The 21,667-nt window shown below is 28.6% G+C and overlaps 2 protein-coding genes across 3 annotated transcripts; both read left to right on the plus strand.

The window, feature by feature from the left end:
* Nucleotides 1-7,926: 7,926 nt before the first annotated feature.
* On the plus strand, nucleotides 7,927-11,427 carry LOC137836001 (BIIDXI-like protein At5g11420). The gene is made up of 3 exons (XM_068644793.2): nucleotides 7,927-8,210; nucleotides 9,466-9,978; nucleotides 10,702-11,427. The coding sequence occupies exons 1-3, from the start codon at nucleotides 8,135-8,137 to the stop codon at nucleotides 11,235-11,237; spliced, it is 1,125 nt and encodes a 374-aa protein (XP_068500894.2). The 5' UTR covers nucleotides 7,927-8,134; the 3' UTR covers nucleotides 11,238-11,427.
* Nucleotides 11,428-13,756: 2,329 nt separating this feature from the next.
* On the plus strand, nucleotides 13,757-16,781 carry LOC137836002 (cytochrome c oxidase subunit 5b-2, mitochondrial). 2 transcript variants are annotated; one of them, XM_068644795.2, is made up of 6 exons: nucleotides 13,757-14,036; nucleotides 14,130-14,215; nucleotides 14,407-14,457; nucleotides 15,271-15,337; nucleotides 15,452-15,531; nucleotides 16,408-16,781. In XM_068644795.2, the coding sequence occupies exons 1-6, from the start codon at nucleotides 13,922-13,924 to the stop codon at nucleotides 16,459-16,461; spliced, it is 453 nt and encodes a 150-aa protein (XP_068500896.2). In that variant the 5' UTR covers nucleotides 13,757-13,921; the 3' UTR covers nucleotides 16,462-16,781. The 2 variants fall into 2 exon arrangements, with proteins under 2 accessions (XP_068500896.2, XP_068500895.2); XM_068644794.2 differs by having other exon boundaries at nucleotides 13,812-14,215.
* The last annotated feature ends 4,886 nt before the right edge of the window (nucleotides 16,782-21,667 follow it).

Raw genomic sequence — 21,667 nt, forward strand, 5'->3', positions numbered from 1 at the left:
TTACTTTGGCACTTAAATTTTTGGAAAAGTTTACTTTTCCACCCAAAATTAATATTAAAATTAAAAAATAAATTAAATATAATTAAAATATTAATTTATTGGGTGTGCTGTTAAGTAAATGTTTTTCTTTGTTAAAACTATATTTTTAGTCTTTCTGGTATGGTTGCTGTCTATATAATTTGGACATCATAAAAACTCTAAGTACTGAAATAATTGTGACTGCAAAACAAAATGCGATAATATATTAAATATTAATTTAGAACATGATAGCTTTACACCTTCCTATTTTATACCATGCTTTGATAAATTATATATAATATTTTTATTTCAATTTTTTTTATGTTTATTATCATATAAATAAAACATTTTATTATTAAAGCAAATTATCAAAAAATTGATAGCTGTCAAAGGGTTATTTTTCTGTTAATTCATGTCAAAGTTATTATATATATATATATATATATATATATAATCAATAAAACACTAGATAATTAATTTTTAAGTAAAATAAAGTCTACCACCAGCAAGACGTAAAATAATTAAATAAGATGTGAAATAAAAATATTTAAATAATATAAAATAATTAAATAAGAATATGTTATAAAATAGTTATAAAATAAACAATTGAAGTAGGGAGAAAATAATTCAGTTCATCTTGGTTTCATTCTTTTTTTTGGAGTGATTTTGAAAACATGTGAGGTTTGGTGCGAAATTGAAAACGAAATCGAAATTGGAATTGGAGAAACGCTTCATATTCAATTGCCAACGATGCCGGAGTTTCAGTGGAACGGTGTTGACTGGCAAACGCTTTCGCGATTTTCGGCGAACAGAAAACAGCAAACGATGAACAGCGGTGAGGTTTGTTCATCTTTAAACGTGTAAACACGAAGCTGATCGGAACAGTTTCGGAGACGAGATTAATCGGTGTTGTTTCGTTGTTCTTCGTTGAAGCATTGAAGCAATTTTGAGGGAGGCAGAATTATTTCATTCAGTGCAATTTTCTCGGCGTAATTATTCATTGGAGAAACGGTGCGGTGTTGAATTGCGAACGGAAGTGGCATTCTCCGGCAAATTTCTGGCGAAGCATTGGAGAAGATGACCGGAATAGATCTTGAATTCGAAATCGTTCAACAGTGATGTTGATCGGGTTTAATTTGATGAAGCAAAGCAGTGGCGAATGTGAATCGCGATTTGAAAGGCGCTGAAGAATTGTTTATGCGTGATTGATAGGTGCAATTCATACATGTGAAGAATCAGATGAATTCGACATTACACTGTGAGTCCGTAAGTTTAATTCATTTGGTGTTGTTGATGTTGTTTGGGAAAAAATTCTGATTAGAATCAATTATTGTATTTTCTGGAAATTAAAATTTCTTTTGAAGCTTTTTAACAAACAACTTATATGCTTTTGTTTGGTATATTCTGTGTGCATAGCAATTGAAGTTGTATTGCACTTAATCTATTTGACGGTGCAGCTTAATATCAGTAAAAGAGTGAAATCCAGTGAAGTATTTTTTCTTTTCATCGAACAGTTTCAGTGCATTAATTTGAATCAAGCAGCTCAGGGAAATTTAAACAGAACTCGGTCAAGGTGCAGAATTCATTGCAAATTCTGGAATTGCTATAATTAATTTGCGTGTGAAAATTGAGAAATTAGTTTTTCAAGAAGATAACGTGGTGATTGATTAGTGAAACTTGGTGAATACGTGATTTGACTATTTGATGCAGTGATTCAATTTCTCAACAATTTTAGTGGAAAAGGTTGAGCGTGAGAATTGGTGTACTCAAGCATGAAAAAGTGATATGAGAGAGATATACTTGATTGGTGAGAATTGGAGTGCAGAGAAGTTCATTGAAAAATCTACTAAATTTCATTCCTATAAATTCTACTAGTGGGACCCACACCATTTACATTTCTTTGGTTTTAGTTTGTTGGAGCTGCCACGGTGCTGTGCAAACGATGGGTGCAAATTAGCTTTAATTTCTAAAGGAATTTCTGGTAACTGTCGTGAATTGGTAAAAAGAAATTCAATTAGCAAATTGATAGTTCTAGTGGGGTCCAACAGATTATGGCTATTCATTGTATGTATGAATTGGTAATGATTTTTGGTTCTAAGTGCAGAAATTGCATCATTTGGTTAAAGAAAATCATTTTTTAGTTTCTGTTTTTTTAATTCAATTCAATTTAGTGTCATTTTCTAGGTAATTCTTTTCAAGTGATTATTTTCTTTATAATTTTTAGTTTCTTGTTTTAATTTTTGGATAATTTTTGAGTTTGTTTCATTTCTAATATATTGAATTTAGGTTTCTTAATTTTTGATTTTTTATTTATTTTAAGTATTATTGACCTTTTGAGATGAAAATTATTTTTTTAGTGTAATATTTGAAAAATGTTGACTAACATTATTAGGTAGCATCTTGGAAAAGAAAAATATAAAGTTAAGGATGACTACTCTCTAGATAACAAACAAGTAGAGGTTCAAAAGGAGGAGTGATAGACAATTGAGAGGGAGATTTGACAAGCTACAGAGATCAAACATCAAATTTTTTGTTTTTCATATTATCATGAAACCTTTGTTTGTGTTAAAAATTTAACTCTTGTTTATTTTATTTTTGTTTGGGAAAATGCTTTCAAAGCAATCTCATTAAGAACTTTGTGATAGCAAGTGATTAGTCCTGTGAAAATGTGTCAAGAGACTCAAAGTGTCAGTTGCATTTTCACTTAGAAATTTCATTTAGATTTTCTTGTTTTACTTTACTTTCTTCTTGCTAATTTATTGTTTTTCTTTTATTAGGTCTTCGTGATATCTAGGGTGTATCTCTCAATTTTTGTAGTTAATATATTTTTTATCCTAAGGAAGCCTTGCACACACACAACTTGGAAAAATTGTTGAGTTTCTTTTAAGGGTGATTGATTAAGTCTATTTGAGAAATCTTTGGTTAGGAAAGACATTGATACTGAAGTGATCCAAGTGACTCCCCCGCCTTTCCTCTAAGTGAACTAACTTAGAGAAACCATGACTCTTTAACCTTGATAGGAACTTCCAAATTAAAAAAAACTATTTGTGAAATTTATTTATAACTCTTATTGAATAAATTTTTGTGTGAAAATAATTTCTTTTTAGTTTAAAATGAGTGATCATATGTATTCATCAAGGTGTTCAAGGTAGTAATAAGGAACCACTGGTAGAGTGTGGTTGGAGAGAGAAACTTAGGTTTTTGAAATAAAATTTAGACAAATGATACCAAAAGATACATAGAAAATTGGATGATTTTAGAAATGAAATTAAAAAAGATATGAAGGACATGTTGATCCAAATGGTTATCAACCTAAATAAGGGCAATGGATAAGAAGAAGAAGAAGAACCTAGGCGTCGTAAAAGAAATCCTAACTTTGATGAGCACTCTAAGAGTAAGTTTTTGTATCAGTTCCACAAACTTCAACTAAGAGATAGAACTCTAAAAAAACACAAGAATAAATGGAGTTACTTATGTTGAGTGCATGAATAAGGAAATGAGTTAGAAAAAACATGAATAAGAGAATGATCTAGAAATATGGGATAGGGTTAAATTTTTACCTTTTGATAACTTGAATGATTTGGTTTGTTTATGTGTTAGGATAAAACAACAACTAAAGAATAAAATAGTTTATAATTAACATTTTTTTACCATATATACTTTAAAATAAGAAATACTGTTAACATAGAAATATCACGTTAAAGAAAACTTAATCAATCAAACAAAATATTTTCTTCTTAATACATTGTTGAAAATTATAATTTTTATAAGAGTGTCAGACTCGATATTAAATGTTAGAAAGTTGTAGGGACTATTTTAAATTTAAAGAAACAGGAGTGTGAAAGGAAGAGTAAATGGTACAAATAGCAATTCCTAAATAAATCTATTGGACTCATTAGTAGTCATACAAAATTAATCAAAGACAAATTCTTTCTACACCTTCACAGTTTCTTCTTACACCCCATATTTCAAAAAATATTCCATTCCAAATTTTACAATTTAAAATACAAATTTATATTTTAAATTCAACAATCTAAAATATATAAATTCTGGTTTGTATTTCAAATTAATAAATTTAATAGATTATGAATTCTACAAATTTGAATACAAGATTTATATTTTGAATTCTAAAGTTCAGAATATATTATATTCAAAATTTCAATATATTCTGGATTTTAGAATTCGAAATATAAATTTTGTATTCAATTCATATTACATTAAATTCATTAATATGTAAAATTCGAAATATAATTTTTTTCAGCTTAAACAATGAAAGTGAGAGGTTGTTGCAACTGTGGTACGGTGGTGGTAGTAGAAGTGGCGAGTTACTATGACAATGAAAGTTCAATGAGAATAAAATTATCATATATTCTTGTATTATTAGTCTTATATTATTTCCTAAAAAAAATCAATTAAGTTTTAAAACTAAGTGAAATAATTTATGTAGATTTTATATTTTGTTATAATAATTAGTGTATTGGTTAAAACAAATAGTTAAACATAAAAATATTAAAAGAGTAATAAAAAATTAACTAAATCTTGCATTGTCAATTTTTAAATTATAATATTGATCAAATTAACGAAATAATTATTATAATTAATACAATAATTAAAATAAACGGTATAATATAAAAAAAAGAGAACGACAAAGAACAAATTTATTTAAAACGAGTTACTTGAAAAGTTAATAAATATTTAAAATTTTAAAATATAAAAAATAAATAAAAAATTATGATAACAACATGTTTATGTTGTCATTTGTTGAAACTTTAAACTTCTTCGATAAGTTACAGAATTTCTATAAATAAACCTCCACTTAGATTTCAAATTCCTTGCAATAATTCAAACCAAACTATTACATGCATTAAATATAAAAACAATCATCTTCAAGTTAAATATGTAATTAACTCAAATTAAAAAAGTACATATACCATTTCAATCCAATTAATTATAGGTAGATTAGATAATAAATTTTATAAAAACATTTTTATTTTGATTTCAAATTTATTTAACATCATCACATTTAATATATTCTCTTAAATGTGAATCACTTCAGGACGGTCCAACTCTTATACAAACATAAAATACATAAGATACTTTATCTCAATACTTACATATCTATTATAGATTTTCTTCATAGTTTTATTTTTTAAAAATATTTTAGTGAATTGGAGAAAAAAGAAAGAATATATAATCAGATATTTACTTTAATTTTTAAACAATATGAAATTATATTAAACATAAAGGATATTTTCGATCGATGATGTTTGGTCGTAACCAATATACATTATATTCTAATTTCAAATTTCAAATTTATTGAAATAGTAGTATTATAATTAATCATGACTTTAAGATATTATTATAGATATTTTTGGATTTGAATATCTTTAACTAACTAAGTTGCATTTGTTGAGTCGAAACAAGATAGATGCGATCATAAGTTAAAACACATGCAAGCATGTTAATTGTTGCCTCGCATTTGAACAGAGAAGCAATTATTCTCTAACCTGTTCCTTAATCACTTTCATTATCTTCTTCATTATGATTCTACTCAAAGAACAAAAAAGAAATAACATTTTTGAAGGGTGCAGATTCAAATTAAAAATGTTACTCTCACATGGGTTGCCCAAGATAGGATCTGATGCAGATTTTAAACTAAGTGCCATTGCTCTGCAACTCTGAATAATTGAGACAGATCTTGGACCCAATCCACCTTCCTAGAACCAACAACATCGACACAAAACATTATCAAATTCAAACCCATGTGCTACAACCATGTTTAAATGGACATCCACTTTTCATTTTCTTTGTTTTTTTCTCCATTTTCTCTTCAAATTCTTCGTGCTTTTCAAAAAAGATAATCACCAATCAAATTAACAGACACTGCACTTCGCATTAAGGACAAAATTCTATGAATTCTGATAAGGCGGTGAAACAAACAAACAAATCCACACAGAGATCACCAAAACAAACCTAAGGAACAAAAATTATTATTACTGTGTTATAACACGAAATTCGGAGTCAGAATGATCGGTGGATGACTTAACTGTCTTTCGATAAAAATCAACATCCATGTCATATTGCGAGATAAAGACGTTAATTCTAATTAAAAGATAATACAACGGGATTAATAGTTATTGGGTCTGGTTTAACCACTATAACAGAATAAGACCTATCAAAATAGTATAAACAAAAGGAGATTCTCATAGTGAAAGGTAATGTTATTCTGAATCTTGAACTGAATCACTGAAATTGACTGTAGCTGACTTGAACGTTAAAGTGTCTTTGCAGTACCTCCTCACTCAAATATCCTAAAAGAATGTGATGGGAAAAAACACAAGTGGAAGCAACACACATAATTACGAATCAACTACGGAAAATAAACAACACAGGATTTAACGTAGTTCGGTCGCCAACTGCAACCTACATCACACGGACAACTATTAGATTTTCATTCTGTCTCGTTGCACACTAGTTACAAGTACAATAATTAAACTAACTCACTAAATATGATGTCTAGTCAGTCTAACCCAATTGATTATAACTTCATATCTAACGGAATTATCGGAATTGAAAAGAATACAGAAGAAATTCTATAGAAAATATTCAATTTTGGATAATTTTATTTATACGTATATTGATTTTTTTTTATTTATACAATTACGACAATTTTCACTTCAACTAATTTTATTTAAGCAGAAAAATCTTATTGTGAAAAGTTATTAAAGTAATATGAGTATAAGATTTTAAAAATAGGTAATGATTTAGAGTCACCGACAGTATATGTTCTGGATTGAAAGAGCATGTGGTTTTTAATTGCTTTGTCTCACCTTCTGCCTAGAACTGCTGCATAAATGTTCTACTTCTCTAAAACAATTCCTTGCAACTGTAAAACCATGTCTTTCCAAATGACACGTGTCCACATTATCAAACTTCCCTTCATAATATTCCTTTCTTTGGATTGTGGAAACGTTGCTGCCTCTGATAATTGTTGCTTCTGAATTATGTAAATGAACTGCATGTGCAGCTACAAGTGTTGTGTTAATCTTATTTCTGAAACCTGGTGAAAAAACCTTATCTTCTCTTCTTTGAATTAGCTTTTTCCTTTTATTTCATTATGCATGCAATTGTATATGAGTGATAATATATATAGAGAAATAATTTTTATTAAAATAGATTATATTGAACTATTTTAAAATCTATTTTAATAAAAGTTTGATGGATTTATGTTGAAAATTTCATCGACTAGATTTCATAGTATATAAGGGAATACAAACCTCACCTCATAAGTCGATTTTATGAAATTGAGTTAGATTTAAAGTTCATTTCTTAAAATGGTATCAGAGTCATCTTCGAGTCTATTTTAATGGTTGTTTGTTGGATGTATCAAGTTACCCGTTTTCAAGTCATTATCGAATCACCCATAATATATTGTCCCACGCTCAATGTGAGGGAATGTGTTGGAGATTCACATCGACTATATTTCATAATATATAAGTGAGTGCAAATCTCACGTCATAAATCTATTTTATGAAGTTGAATTAGATTTAAAATCCATTCTTAATAATTTATCAAATTATCTATTATCGAATAATTTATTATATAATTTTATTTACGAATTAACAGATCTTGACATAATACTATTTAAAATCTCACATAATATATAATAGATGCAAACTTAATATTATAAATTAATTTTATAAAATTGAAATCCACTTCTATTCTAAATATAGTGAAGTTAATTCTAACTAAGAATGCTATCAGCTTTTCAATTGTAACTAGAATAAACCATGTGGTTTGTATTGAACAAAAGTGCATTAAATGAGGTTTAATATAAAAAGATTACTAATGACCATTTTTTTACTCTTGACACGTGTGAGATTTGTTTAGCAATATTGGCATGTCTTCTTGGAGACAAAGCTATCTGTCTTGGAAAAATGAAATCCTAAAAGGTTTTGGTTGAACAATAGGATAGTTCCAGTGGCATTAATGTAGTTCCATCTCAACTCAGTGGCTTTTTCCTGCAATCATTCGAATAAAACCGAGTGCTCCCTCTCGGATCTCAACCTCAAACCACTTTCTTCTCTCTCTCTCTGTTTTCTCATATTTCAAGAAAATGCAGAACCTCAAACTGCAACTACTCTTGCTCCTCTCAGTTTCAACCTTTCAGGCTGTTTTCTCCTTCACAAATGGTTAGTTCTTATTATCTTCACTTTAATTTCTTTCTTCATTCTTACATCAATGTTACAACTTTGAACCAACCACCATTTACTAATGTAGCATGATAAGATCCAACCATTCAATGCAACTTCTATAGTCATATTCTCCAATGCTCACTGTCATTCAGATTTGTAACTTAAGTTATTGTTGGAGATTTTACATATTATGACATTTTATAGAATATAAATAAGTGCAAACTTGATTTTTATAAACTGATTTTATAAAGTTGAGTTAAACAAATCTCATATTATAAACTGATTTGATTTAATGAGGTTGAAATATGTTAAATTTAACTTTTTTGACGGTTATGAAATAAGTTACACTAGTTTCTTCACTGAACACAGTGCATCAATAATTTGTATGCTGTTGTTTATATGTTTTGAACTAAGAAACCTTCAAGTTTTTTTAAATGATACAAGTTTTTGGTCATATCTTAAGCCCTTCTGTTATCATACTATTAGCATGCAGCAGAATTAACCTTCAAATTTTCGTTCTTCTAAAACAATTTCCTGTTCCTAGCTAGTTAACAAAGTATCAGTTCAGTCCTATCACACTTTTCAATTTTTATATATAAATTAATTTATATATAGATCTAATTTTTCACGCTACACTCATAAATGGTTACTTTTTGTTTAAGAAACTCTACAGAACTCATCTACCTGATGAATTCTCTAATTTTAATGCAGTCGTTTGAATATTCAGAAAATTTATAAAAGAAAAAGTATAAATACATATAGTTTGTCACACTTATTTATCTCTAGCCAAACCAACAAGTCTTATGGGTTTCGTAATTAATTCAATATTTTAATTACTCATTTTTTTCTATATTGATAGAATAATTTTTACCTCTGCACCGTTAACCGACTTCTAAAAAACATGTTTTTTTTTGCATTAAAAAATTGTATAAGGAAAAGTTCTTACTAAATGGACCATCAATTTTATGCATCTTTATTTACATAATCTTACTAAGATAATTAATATATATATATATATATATATATATATATATATAATTGATGTGGCGATAAAGATCTGATAATAAAAATACCGACAAATTGTAAGGATTTACGAAAGCCTGAAAATCTTTTCACATGGCTTAGTCATGTTTTCACGTGGTCACCTGCACTTGTTTCTTGCACATGGAACACGACAAAAAGTGGTTTTGAAAACAAAAAAATTGTTTGATTTGTTTTTAGAGTGACACACCAAGTGTTTGTGAAATTTCAGGGTTGTTGCCAAATGGGAACTTCGAGAGGGGCCCAAAGGCATCAGAAATGAAGGGTTCGGTGGTGATTGGGCAGAATGCGATTCCCAACTGGACGATAACGGGGTTGGTTGAATACATAAAATCAGGACAGAAACAGGGTGACATGTTGCTGGTTGTGCCTGAGGGTGACTATGCAGTGAGACTTGGCAATGAAGCTTCCATCAAGCAGAAGGTGAAGCTGAATGAGGGGTTTTTCTACGCCATCACGTTCGGTGCTGCTAGAACCTGTGCACAAGAGGAGAAACTTAATGTCTCTGTGGTTCCAACCACTGAGAAGAGGGACTGGGGAATCATCCCCATTCAGACCATGTATGGCAGCAATGGTTGGGAGTCTTTCACTTGTGGCTTCAGAGCAGATTTCCCAGAAGCTGAAATTGTCATCCATAACCCTGGCAAAGAAGAGGACCCTGCTTGTGGTCCACTCATCGATTCAGTTGCCCTCAAGGTTTTGGACCCACCCAAAAGAACCAGAGGTAAATACCAATACTCCATGACTTACCACCATAGTCTATATATTACTGATATAGCACAGACACTCAAATACTGACACGAACACTAATATAGAGATATGTATAATCTCAAACACTACACTGACACTACTATTGATATAGCACAAACACAAATGATACTGATACGACATGAACACTAATATAAAGATACGTATAATCTCAAACAGTGACACTGACACTAATACGACACGGACACTAACACAAAAATACCTATAATCTTTATAATATAGGATACTTTATCGATATGTGTCATACTAGTGTCGTATAAGTGTGAGTGTCTGACACGTATATTAAACACGAACACACACAATGTAAGAGGTGTGTCTGAGCTTCTTACTTTTCCCTAATACCACCATAGTCTTTGTAGTACAGATACTTACTGATATAGCACAGACACTCAAATGGATACTGACACGAGACGAACATTAATAGAGATATGTATAATCTTAAACACTGACACTGACACTAATACGACACGGATACTGATACAAATATACGTATAATCTCTATAATATAGGACACTTCACCGATATGTGTCATACTAGTGTCGTATAAGTGTCGGTGTCCGATACGTATATCCGACACAAACACACGCGTTTATGAGCTTCATGATTTTTCCTAACTTTATTTGTGTGCATTTTGTATTATGCAACAAGTTTTAAAAAGTGGGTGTTGAACATGGTGCAGCTAATTTGCTGAAAAATGGAAACTTCGAAGAAGGGCCATATCTGTTCCCAAACTCGTCTTGGGGGGCATTGATCCCACCCCACATTGAGGATGCTCACAGTCCCTTACCAGGGTGGATAGTGGAGTCTCTCAAGGCTGTGAAGTACATTGATTCAGATCACTTTGCAGTGCCTGAGGGAAAAAGAGCCATTGAACTTGTTGCAGGGAAAGAGAGTGCCCTTGCACAGGTCGTGATCACCACAATTGGAAGGGTCTATGACCTCACTTTCGCTGTGGGTGATGCCAACAATGCATGTGAAGGTTCCATGATCGTGGAAGCATTTGCAGGCGCAGAAACTGTCCAAATTCCATATCAATCTAAGGGCAAAGGAGGTTCTGTGAGAGGGAAACTTCGGTTCAAGGCTGTTGCAACACGAACACGTCTCAGGTTCCTAAGCACATTTTACACCATGAAGAGTGATAACTCTGGTTCTCTGTGTGGACCTGTGATAGATGATGTAAAATTGCTGAGTGTTCGTTATCCCAGACGTGCTTGATCATGAGATTCCACAGCAAATACAATGAAAACAGGTGCTTGATTGTTGCAGTTGAGCATATATAGTAGATGATTCTGGTAATAATATATAGAAGAGTGAGCATTGATGAGTGAGTGAGTGAGTTTACCATGTATCTATTTTTCCATCAAAATCAAATGCACTGCTGAGTCAGAGAGAGTTCTTCCATTAATGCAACTCAAATTCAACATCACTCTTCCCTATACTAATTTAAAGGAATCAATTTTTACAACAAAATATTGATTTTTTTTTTGTATGATTAGTTCCTTTTATTGTAACATTTTTTACAAGAGAGTTAACTGGTTTAAAATAAAATAAAAAATTAATATTTAAATATGACATGTTTTAATATTTACACTAAAAAATCATTAAAAATAAAAAATAAGAGGATCGAACCATTTTTTCGGACTCTTTTTTAAATTTGAAAAATGTTGGTTGATCGTGTATTTCATTCTAGTTCGATAATTCAGAGTATCATTTTTCTAGTTGATACCTTTCAATTCCATATTCGAAGTTGCAATTGAATCGATTCAATACATTTTTAAATGTAAACATTGGTATTATATTTTTAAAAAATAATTAGTCACTATATTGATTAAATTATATATTAATTTAAAAATTATAAAATTATTTATATATAAAATAATTTATATTATTAATAAAAATTTATAAAATAAATTTAAATTGTTATCTAAATTAGTTACTTAAATTTTTAGTTATTAATTTAGAATTAGTTTTTAAAACACTGATAGAGACTAATTTAAAATATAAGATAGTGACTAAAATCTTAATAACTAATAATTAAATAATAATTTAAAAATTGTTTTATATTTAAATTATTTTAAAGATTAAAAATTTAATTGATAAAATAGTTTTTAGTATAGTCAAATAATAATTAATTATTTTATTTCTAAAATCAATTTTTATTTAATAATTTTTTTAATATACACACAAATATCAATATATAAAGTTTGCTGAAAAGAAATTATACATATTTTTTTAATAACACATTCTTACAATTTATTTTCTCTATTTCCCTGTTCCATTCTAGTCATATTACGGTTTAGGCATTAAAATGGTTTTGTTTATCATAATAAATGAAAAATATATATATTTACAAATTTGGATAAGTTGTGGATTGTTAACATGGCTTCATTTGATACGATTTCATACTTAATACATCAATTGTTTATTTCATATATTGTTACACACAAATTTTAATAATACTTAGTTTAATTTATTAGAATTAAGACTACATCATTTTCTTATTTCATATACTGTTATACATAAATTTTAAATAAATTGTTGCTTAATTTAACTTATTAAATTTATACATTCATCTTTAATAAACTCAAATATTATCGTAAAATAAATTAACCACAATTTAATTAAATCCTAATTAAAATCATGTTTAGTCAACATGATTTTTTTGTGAAAATTTTAAATTAAAGTCAACTTATTATGATACGACTTTAATATTTTACTCTATTGAAGTTAAAGTTGATGTTATATTGTATTAGTACGACATCTTCTAAACAAAATCATACTAATAAGGCAACTTATCTAAACTCTCTGAATAAATTTTATTCTGTCCATTAAAATATATTATTAAAAATATTAAAAAAATCTAAAAAGTTATTGCATAATTGCATAAAATATATTAAAGTGTATGACTTAAGATAACATAACTTTTTTTAATTAATTTCCATGTCGTGAAACTAATTTGATAAACATATGACAATCTTTAAAATTTGATGCTTTAGTGATCAAATAAAAAACAAAACACTTTCAAGAACCTAAAATGATATATATCTTTTTTTTAATCACTTTTAATTTTACACTAAAAAAATTATTAAATAAAAACTAATTTTAAAAATCAAAATAGTTATTTACTATTTGATTAAATTAAACATCATTTTATAAATTAAAAAATTTATTGGTATTTAAAATAATCTCTATTATTAAAAAAAAATTATAAAATGATTTCTAAATTAGTATTTAACAATTAACTATCAAAATTTTAACGACTAATATTTTAAATTTTAAATTAATTTCTATTAATTTTTTAGGCACAATTTAAAATCTAGAATATTATTCATTAAAACACTTAAGTTACAAATACTAATTTAGAAACCATTTTATAAATTTTTTTAATAATAAAAATCACTTTAAACCTGAATAATTTTTTAATCTTTAAATTAGTATATAATTTAATTAATATAGTGACTAATTATTTTTTATTTCTAAATTTAATGTTTTTTTTACTGTGATAATTGATTTTTTTTATATAGACTAGGATAAATCTTGTGTATATTTGTTACCACCTACAAATATTCTACTAGACTTGGACATGGTTATTAAATAAAGAAATGGATTTTGTAATTTTCATATTTACCTTTTTTCCATACTAAAATAAAAAAAAAGAATTAATTTGGTAAGAATAGTTGTGAGAGAAAGCCAAAATTAAGAAGGTTTGATTAGAGATTTGTTTGACTGGCACGTGCGATGGGGGTGGCTCACGTGGCAATGTTGGCCTCTTCTTGAGGTTTGGAAGAGCATTGGTGCGATTCACATTGAAAGTGTGAAGGAGCATTTCTGCAGTAGCTGTTGTGAACGAGAACGACGTTTTCTATAGCCACCATTTCCTCAGATCGATAACCCTAATCATGTTCCGGAGATTCCTCTCTTCTTCCAACCTCAAATCCCTGCACACGGCGCTCTCTTCTCCCCGTCTCCGATTCGCCGCCCCTCCCCTCACCCGCCACCTCACCGCTCAATCAGGTATTCGCTCTCTCCCTTTATTTTCCCGATTCAATTGCACGCTTCTGTTTTTCTTCAATTCAATTTCATTTCGCTTGTTCTTATTCCAATCAGGCGCTTCTTCCGTCAGAAAGCGCGTCGAAGATGTCGTGCCAATTGCCACCGGCCACGACCGAGAGGAGATTCAGGCCGATCTCGAGGTATTTTGGATTTTTCCCTTGCAATCGACGATATCAATCGAATCTGTTCATATAACATGTCAGAAGAAGATTTGGATTGATTGTGCCTGTTTGAAGAGATTTCTTTATTGAATATCCTGATTTTTTTTTTTCAATTTTAGTCTGCTTTTTTACATTTCAATGGATTTATTTTTTGTTTATTTTTTGTTTAGGGGAGGGATATTCTTAAAATCAACCATCCTGAAGGTCCTTTCGGCACAAAGGTTAGTGTTATTGCCTTAAAAATATGCGTGCGTTTAATGTTTTGTATTGAGTTATTTAACTTTCTATCGGATGTGTAATGTGCAGTCTAATTACTTAAGAGCGCATTATAAGTACCCTATCGCTGTCTTGTTGTCCTTTTGTTTCATAGACCAGAATTATATTTTAATCTAACATTATTGTTTAAAACAAAATATTTTGATTGGCTTAATCTGTACAGAATAAAGTCATTAGCACAGTTTTGGATTATATAATCAAATTGTAAAAATATGTAGAACGCTGAAGTGATAAAATGACTGTTGGGCTTGGGAGCGTTACTAATTACTATAATGTATACTGAATTTAATGTAGAAGCAATTCTCTAAAGCTGTTGCTCTGACAGGATTTGTGAAGGGCAAAATATGTATACACGCATACTGAGTTTAGTGTAGGAGCTATCATCTGTACTTGGTTTTAAGATAAAGATTAAAGAATAAGCATGATGCTAGAAAATCGAGGGGATCTATAGCTTGTTGAGCTTTTACCCAACCACAATTTGAGAGTTTCCTGACATTAAACAAAACAGACTTAAACTACAGGTATAGTTGTCGCTATGCAACTTGAATTTGAACTGAGGAAATCCTCTTCATTATCTCGTATCAAGGGATCTGATGTCCTAGCCATTTCTTTTTTCCCTTCTTCCTTCTTCCCTTTTGTAAGTGGAAATATTGATTTGTGTGTGTCCTTTTAATAAGTTCCGTTGATTCATGTTGCCCGATATATAACTGTTTTGAAGTGTGTTTGATATATGACTTCTCTGTTGTTTGTTTTGGTAGGAAGCACCTGCTATTGTTAAATCTTACTATGACAGAAGGATAGTTGGATGCCCAGGAGATGAAGGTGGTAAGTGTTCGTTGTCTTTCTCTATGAATCTGTGTGCATGCCTTTTCATAATCTGATGAAAAAAATACTAGATCTTGGTATCATTGTGAGGTGAAAATTCCCCCTTTTCTGCAGAAGATGAGCATGATGTGGTATGGTTTTGGCTGGAGAAAGGCAAGCCTTATGAATGTCCAGTGTGCACACAGTATTTTGAGGTAAGTTGGGAATCACATTTAGAATTTGTTGATACCATTGTGACTTACCATGGTATATTTTGAGTTAGATGTCAAGATATGTGATTATGTAGATTGAAAATATTCGAATTGTTTGGATGCTCCCATTAGATCTGTGTGTCATCACACACTATGGGTCCCTTTCATTTGTTACCCAATATTATGAATTTCCCTGACAGACTAAACTAAGATTATCTGACAATTATTTGCTTGGTTTTTGCAGTTATAGCATGCTATACTGTCTTGTGTGTATGTGTGATTCCTATTTTAGCAAAAAAGGACATTTTAAATTGATGGGGAATCTAACACGTTTAAATTTCACAATTTATTGCGTATGAGTGTCAATCCGGTTTAACCTAAAAAAAGTGAAAAGTCAGAAGAACAAGCCTTTTGGCTCCAGAAGCAATGAAGTAGGGCGTACTTAATTTAGGTTAAAATTAAAATTTTATTCATGTTGGATGGGAAATTTTACAGGAACTGATTTGTTATTTCCTGTTAGTGTCACCACTCATCAAGGCTTCATTTAGCTGGTATTATGTTTGATTTAGAGAAACTGTATGTTGTTTGCCTACATCATAACTACATGCATAGAAGATGCTCTACGAACTATAATTTCTCTTCTGGTTGGATTTATCGTCACTGCTTCTGGATATGGTTATGAAGTTGGTGCAGTCCAGCATGCTTACAGTTTTTTGGTTTATGAACTACAACTTGAGAATTCCAGTAAACTGGACACTGAATAATCTTAAATTGTACTCGTGTCACAAACCTAAAATTCTAGTTGGATTACAACATGTTTGTTACTTTGATGGTTGCATTACTGCCCATTAAAACTAATTATTTGTTTTTTCTTCACAGCTCCAAGTGGTCGGACCTGGTGGTGATCCTTATGGACATGGCGATCATCATTGATTTCATCTTACAATTTTCTTACAGAAATAAAATTTGCAAAGAGAAGGGAGAAAATTTCATCTCTCAAAATTACGAGGCCTTGTTTTGATTGGTCTATACCTTGCAGTTTTGCGACTTTAGAATAGAAGTTTTGTCAGTATTTACTAGACTCATGCTGGTCATTTCATTGAGCTATCAAATCCTGCAAGGATTTTTTTGACTCTGCCAAATAATTGATAGCAACACTGATTCTTTGGCGATTCTTGAATGTGTAGAGCCTTCAACTATTTTTTGCACCCCTAAACCACTAAAGGGAGTAAGGGACTACCAATTTGATCCAATTGAGTCATTTTTTTTGTTCCTTTTTTGTTAAATTATGCCTAACCCCCTGTGCTGTGTGTTTTACTTAACATTTTAAGTTATATTTCCATAAGAGTAATACTTAAATGGCGATTATTTTTTTTGTTAATCACCAAGATCCTTTCTGAAGAAAATAAAGCATGGTGTATTATAGATGATACTTTTGTTTCTTAATCAAAGGGTTAAGAGTACAAAAGTAATATTTGTTGTTAGAAATTAGTTGTTGGTTTTCAGTCAGGGAAATCATCATTTTCAAAATGTATCGTTTTTTGACTTAATGTGTGTATATAAATAGTAAACCTGGTCATATAATGCAGTCAGTTTTTTAAGAAGAAAGTAATTAATTTTATGAAAACTGTTTTAATTAAATAGTTTTGAAGTATAATTAGATTGTCGATTCTTTTCACCTTGTTATTTTAAGAAGCTGCAACAAAAACATACGATTATTTTAAGAAATAAGGTATTATTTGGTGTAAAAAGCATAAAGGATCCAGCATGTGCATATAAAAATATTAGTATGACATAGCATGTTATTAGTATAACATTGGTAGATAAAAAGTTGTAAAATATATTAGTGTAGATAAAAGGGAGCTGCTTTCTTAGGAATATTTACCAGAGTCATGGGATGATAGAAAGTTTAAAGAGGTAAAATATTTTGTCCATTTGAAATATTGTAGTAAAAAAAAAAGGTTTTTGGTTATTGAAATAATTCAGTTTTAAGTAACTATGTTATTAATGTAAAATATATACTATTTTTTTAAACTGAAAATGATGATTAGTTGAAACATGTAAATTATTAATTTAAAGTATTTGATAAAATTAAGTGCTGAGTTAATTGCTAAAAATGTAAAAAAATATATTATAAGTCATTAATGTATTCCTAGTTTTAGATAAAAATTTATTTTAAATAGTTATAAGTTTAATACTTTTAGTTAATGGTTATAAAAAGGTGTCTTAGTTATTCTTTAACTCTTATTTTGTTTGGTTAAAAGATAAAATATTTTATTGAAAATAAAAAGAGTTAAACATCTTAAAAATTAAAATAAACCATTAGATATAAAAAAAAAAAGACAGTGAAAAACTATAAATTCAAACACTGCTTCAAATATTATGTAAGAAAAATGTCACAAGATAATGGGATAAACCCATTACTAAATGTCTTACTCTAGTAAAATTAGTAAAAATAAACTATAAACTAACTAAAACGAGTTTATAAGTGTAATTACAATAATAGGTTTTATTATTTCATCATCACAACATAAGATAATCCAACATGGTTTAGTTAAATTTAAATTAGTAACCATTTACTTAAGATAATCCAAAAGCATAACATTTAATGATTATGAGAGGACAAAACATGAAGTGCAATATATCAAAATGGCTTATCATTTGTATTTGACTTTTAATGATGAACTCAAACTTCCTTTTTAACTTTTAAACAAGTTTTGTCTTTTAATTATATTGGTCCACACTAACATCAAACCATATCTTGAAATCTGCATAGCAATCTAAATCTACTTTTTTAGCCAAACTAATAATGACATATTTACACTTTCAAGGAAAAGGATTTATTCACAGAACAATTTAAGAAATACTCTAATCCCTATATAAAAAAAAGTTTTTAAATTCAGTAAGATGAGAAAAATTTCGCAATATCTAATATTAAAAATCATCCATGAGAAAAAAAAAACTTAACAAATATAACAAATTCATTTTTTACTGGATAAATATATCATAATACCAACAATTGATTTTATAGACCTTAATTATTTTTTTTTACTTTTTTTCTAATGTATACTCTACTTGTTCATGTCCATTAAATAAGCATGCATATATAAATAATATTAAATAATTATGTTTATAATTAATTATAATATATTTTGTTATAGTTTAGAATAGAAATATGGTTGAGGTCTAATAGTGTAATTATTATTTTATATAAGAGTTGAAGCACTCTTAAATGTTTATGTTTTTTTTTAATTTATAATTTTTTAATGATTAAAAAATATCATCATTTAATATTCACACAATTTTTCTTAATTGTATGTAAAAAATTGTTACCTAATGCAATTTCTTTTCACACTTACAATATAATTTTGTTATCTAAGAATAATATAATTAAGATAATATCACCTTTATTATTCAATACACTCTAAGAAAATCATTAAATAGAAACTAATTCTAAAAGTAAAAAATAATTAATTGGTATAGTGATTAGAGTAACAAAATTATTGATTTCTAAATTAGTTTATTATTGATAAATAGTTTCTAAATTGATATCTAATTAGTTACCAAAGTTTTTAAATAGATACTAATTTAAAAACTATTTATAATAATAAAAACAAATCTAGAAACCAATAATTTTTTTAGTCTTTAAAATAGTTTTTAATTTAATCACTATAGCATCTAATTATTTTTGTCTCTAAAATTAATTTCTATTTAGTGATTTTCTTATAATTTGAGATTAAATATGAATATATATTAGAGTAATCTCAGTTTTAAAGGCAGAAAATTAAAGGTGTTGTGTTTCTATAATTTTTGAAACAATCTTTTGCTACATGTTTGAGATTTCACACCAAGATATGCCAAAAGTAATATGAATAGGAAAGGCTGCAAGGCGTGGTGCAGGTTGTGCTTTTCCATATAATTTTTTTATAAATGTTTAGAATGTTGAAGTCATTAAGTCAATCATATATAAAGGTAAGTTCTTTCTCACATATCATTCTATATTACAATAAAGTTAACAAGACAATAATAAATAAATAAATTTCCATATTAAAATGAGTATAGGAAAAAGTAGCATCTTTTCCCACCAAGTTAAGCATGGTTTCAATATATAAAATCCTCCATTGTTGTTCTAATACATGAAAATGTTTGGTTTATTCTCATCCAAAAACTTTTGAATGACAAAAAGTGAAGCTAGAATCTAGCATGCCTAGTCAATAGGCCATAGATAAGGCCTTCCCCTCTTGGTTTAGATCATGATCTTTGTTTTCATAAGTCAAAATAAATAAATAAATATAAGTATTTTAAAAATATTTCAACCTTATTATAAAAAAAATAAGTCATAAAGAATCCTCATAACATTTTAATATATTGACTTTTTATATTGGTACTCCTAAAAATCCAAATGATAATGATAAAGCTAATTAGTAATACAAAAGGGATGTTTAAATTAAAAAACTAACATTAAAATCTTTATAAGGTGAAATTATATATTTGTGGTTGGTTTGATAGTGATCTGATAGCAAGTGGTTTGTCCAACAAATTTTAATTAAGATAGATTTTAAATAACTATGATATCATATTAAAACATAGATGTTAAGTCTAATTTAACCTTATAAAATCGACATATAAAATGATGTTTATAATTTTATATTGTGAAATATGATTGTTTCTAGCCGAAATCCAATACTTATGAAAGTTTTGAAAATGGTTAAGTTTTTTTTTTTTTTTTAAGGTGAATGCAGAATTTGGCATTGAATCTCACTTAAATTAACTTATACTCTCTTGAGAAGACATTGGTGTGTGTAGAATTTGTGGTTTGGGTTAAATTTTTTATAAAAAAAAATCATGTTTTTGTTGATGAAGCAAAGAATTTTGGTATGTGCATGCCAGCTTGTAGCAAATGAGATCTGGAAAAAATAGAGTAAAGATTTAAGATTTAGAAGTTTTTCAATTGTGTACTCAATTATGTTCCCTTTACTGAAAAGCTTTACCTATTTTGAGCCTCCCAATCTTAAAGATGAGAGTACTTTAATCTCCAATAACAAGCTAGTGCCAACACCATCTCTTGTCTCCTCATAACACAAACGCTCCTCCTTCTACTATTCTTTTTTTAATGCATTTTCAACTCTTTCTCTTTTTCACAAAAAAAAAAAATTCACTCTTATATATTTTTATTTCGAGGTTAATTTCAATTTAACAAGAAGGAAAACTTCATCACAAAACAAGACTAATACCTTAAATTTTAATAATCATCCGTCATCACTTGAACAGTGGAATAAGACTTTAAGTATAACAAAATTCTCCCTTTGAGAATTTAACTATGCTAAGTCAAACTCAAAGTTATTTCGGTTTAATTGGAATAATTTCATGTCAATTGATTCACACGAGATTCACACGAGTGGTGGTAAATTAATGAAATTTTCCTTATCCGTCTCTAATTTATTTATATAAAATGTATAATTTAAAAAAAAAATAGTAATGCATATTTGTTTTTGACAAGGAAGTGAGCCTTTTTTTATTATATTATTTAGATTTTCAATCAAGAGGTGCAAAAGCAAAATAGTTTTCGTGGAATTCCTAAAGAAATATCTTTATTACTAAAGCACACAAGTTTAAAGCCACAGCAGTTAAAAGAAACAAAAAAAAGTGCTAAACATTTTTATTGTTGGATCGTGTGTTAGGACAAAAGTAGTGAATGAATGAGAACTATAAACATTCATTCACTTTTTTAAGTCCAAACTTGCCTATGTTATAAAGGATAACTCACGTGTTATAGTTCTAACTATTAATTTATGATGAAAATCTCACATCGACTAGAGATTAGAATATTTATAGTATATACGTGGGTGCAAACCTCAGTTTAAAAGTCGATTTTATAAGATTAAGTTAGACTTAGTTTACTTCTTAATATGGTATCAGAGTCATTTTGAGTTTATCTTAACGAATGTTTGTTGATCTTATCAGGTCACCCGACTGTTATTTCATATATATATATATATGCAAATCTCACTTAAAAGTCAATTTTATAAGATTGAATTAGACTTCTTAATAAGTTATGTAGTGTTTTGATTACTAGACTAACAATCTTCATCATATATCATGAAAGTTTTGACACTAGGTAAAAGAATTTGGTCCATGA

This window comes from Phaseolus vulgaris, chromosome 5 (genome assembly GCF_051622355.1).
Source record: "Phaseolus vulgaris cultivar YP4 chromosome 5, ASM5162235v1, whole genome shotgun sequence".
In the NCBI taxonomy this organism is placed as follows: domain Eukaryota; kingdom Viridiplantae; phylum Streptophyta; class Magnoliopsida; order Fabales; family Fabaceae; genus Phaseolus; species Phaseolus vulgaris.

Bases quoted from the DNA above. Each gene is read 5' to 3' on its own strand.
- LOC137836001 (XM_068644793.2), top strand. From the start codon at position 8,135: ATGCAGAACCTCAAACTGCAACTACTCTTGCTCCTCTCAGTTTCAACC. The intron at 8,211-9,465 runs GTTAGTTCTTAT...GTGAAATTTCAG, and splicing joins TGTTTTCTCCTTCACAAATG to GGTTGTTGCCAAATGGGAAC. The intron at 9,979-10,701 runs GTAAATACCAAT...AACATGGTGCAG, and splicing joins CCCACCCAAAAGAACCAGAG to CTAATTTGCTGAAAAATGGA.
- LOC137836002 (XM_068644794.2), top strand. From the start codon at position 13,922: ATGTTCCGGAGATTCCTCTCTTCTTCCAACCTCAAATCCCTGCACACG. The intron at 15,338-15,451 runs GTAAGTGTTCGT...CCTTTTCTGCAG, and splicing joins ATGCCCAGGAGATGAAGGTG to AAGATGAGCATGATGTGGTA. The intron at 15,532-16,407 runs GTAAGTTGGGAA...TTTTCTTCACAG, and splicing joins TGTGCACACAGTATTTTGAG to CTCCAAGTGGTCGGACCTGG.